This window comes from Charadrius vociferus, unplaced genomic scaffold, assembly GCF_000708025.1.
Source record: "Charadrius vociferus isolate BGI_N301 unplaced genomic scaffold, ASM70802v2 scaffold337, whole genome shotgun sequence".
Taxonomy (NCBI): domain Eukaryota; kingdom Metazoa; phylum Chordata; class Aves; order Charadriiformes; family Charadriidae; genus Charadrius; species Charadrius vociferus.
In genome coordinates this window covers 177930-180176 of record NW_009649049.1, presented here as the reverse complement: position 1 = coordinate 180176, position 2247 = coordinate 177930, and the positions used below count along the sequence as shown (strand labels likewise).

The following is a 2247-nucleotide window of genomic DNA, read 5'->3' as shown; positions in this document are numbered from 1 at the left end:
TTTCTCAGGACCTGCAGATGAATCTCATCAGGTCCCATGGACTTGTGCAGCTTCAGGTTCCTTAGATGGTCTTGAACCTGATCTTCTCCTACAGTGGGCAGTTCTTTATTCTCCCAGTCCCTGCCTTTGCCTTCTGCAACTTGGGCAGTGTGGCTAGAGCACTTGCCAGTAAAGATTGAGTACCTCAGCCTTGTCCATGTCTAGGGTGACCAGGTCTCCTGTTTCCTGCCAGAGAGGGCCCATGTTTTCCCTAGTCTTCCTTTTACCACCAACATACCTATAGAAGCTTTTCTTGTTGCCCTTGATGTCTCTGGCCAGATTTAATTCTGTCAGGGCTTTAGCTTTCCCAACCTGATCCCTGGCTGCTTGGACAATTTCTCTGTATACCTTCCAGGCTACCTGTCCTTGCTTCCACCCTCTGTAGGCTTCCTTTTTGAGTTTGAGTTTGTTCAGGAGCTCCTTGTTCATCCATGCAAGCCATCTGGCATTTTTGCCCAACTTCCTCTTTGTTGGGATGCATCGCTCCTGATCTTGGAGGAGGTGATCCTTGAATATTAACCAGCCTTCTTGGGTCCCTTTTCCCTTCAGGGCTTTATCCCACGGTACTTTACCAAGCAGATCCCTGAAAAGGCCAAAGTCTCTTCTCCTGAAGTCCAGGGTAGCAAACTTACTGTGCACCCTTCACACTGCTCTAAGGATCTTGAAGTTCCCCATCTCATGGTCACCAGAGCCAAGGCTGTCCTTGAACTTCACGTTCCCCACTAGCCCCTCCTTGTTGGTGAGAACAAGGTCCAGCATGGCACCTCTCCTCGTTGGCTCCTCTATCACTTGGAGAAGGAAGTTATCATTGATGCATTCCAGGAACCTCCTGGATTGTTTATGCCCTGCTGTATTGTTCTTCCAACAGATATCAGCGTGGCTGAAGTCCCCAATGAGGACCAGAGCTTGCGAACGTGAAGCTGCTTCTGTCTATAGAGAGCCTCATCCTCTTGGTCTTCCTAGTTGTGTGGCCTGTAGCAGACCCTGACTGTAATGTCACCTGTTCCTGCCCACCCTTTAATCACGACCCATAAGCTCTCAGTCAGCTCCTCAGCCATTCCCAGGCAGAGCTCCATGCACTCCAGCTGGTCATTGACATAGAGGGTGACACCCCCTCCACATCTTCCCTGCCTGTCCTTCCTGAAGACCTTGTAGCCTTCCATTCCAACATTCCAGTCATAGAAGCCATCCTGTCTCTGTGATGGCAATAAGATCGTAGCCCTGCAGGCTTGTACAGGTCTCTAACTCCTCTTGTTTATTCGCCATGCTACGTGCGTTTGCATAGAGGCATTTAAGGTGGGCCATCGATGAAGCTGACTTTCTGGCTGGAGTGGCTGGAATTCCTTTGTGCTACACTCCAAGTGCTCTCCTGTTGACCTGTGACCCTTCTCCAAGCTCCAGGCATCTATTGCTGGCATTGGCATCATACTGTTAGGAGTGGGATGGATTGAGGTTCCCTTTCCCAGCAAGTCTAGTTTAAAGCCCTCTTCAGGAGCTTGGCAAGCCTCTGACTGAAGATACTTTTCCACTTCTCTGACAAATGGACCCCATCAGGCCCCAGCAGACCAGGTTTCTCAAAGCAAGTCCCATGGTCTAAGTATCCAGCCCCCCTGTCTCAACCCATAATTAGCAGCCCAAGGGGTAGTCTGTAGAGCAGAAAACCTATGTCTCCTTCTACCTTCTCCTTCTATGAGTATCTGAACACCTACAGCAGAGTCCTGCTTTTGGTTTCTTTTGCTCTGTTCCTCCCTGTAAGAACTTAAATAATTCATGTAAAGTGGATACATTTATTGGGAAGAACGAGACCATTGTACCATAAAATATCCTACAGCTCACCTGTAATTAAATAAGCTTATGTGGAAGTGTAAATGTTTAGGTCACTCCTTGGTTAAAAAAGATGTTTGGACACAAAATCAGTGGAGAGATTAACAAAACAAGGATGGAAACAGGTATTTATTTTGCTGTAATCTTGCAAGCCCATACACCATGCCAAGAAGTTCCCTTGGTTTTGCTCTTTCTCTGTTTCTGGTCAATTCACAGAAGAACAACCACAAACTCTCAGATGAGCGACAGGCATTGAATCAGGGTCAGAATCCCTTACCTATCTACATGATCCTCAACATCAAAGAAGACTACAGCCTTTCAGAGTTCAAAGGTGATGGCAAAACCGAACTGTATCTGGACTTGGTTGGTGTTCAAATAACCTAC

General features: G+C 47.5%; 1 protein-coding gene across 1 annotated transcript in view; it reads left to right on the top strand.

Moving 5' to 3' along the window:
• The window catches only part of LOC104289066 (cytosolic phospholipase A2 epsilon-like), a 37281-nt gene that overhangs the window by 27629 nt on the left and 7405 nt on the right, over positions 1–2247 (top strand). The window contains exon 14 of the mRNA XM_009887957.1: positions 2080–2194. Within this exon, the coding sequence (XP_009886259.1) occupies positions 2080–2194 (115 nt within the window). The remainder of the gene's footprint in view (positions 1–2079; positions 2195–2247) is intronic.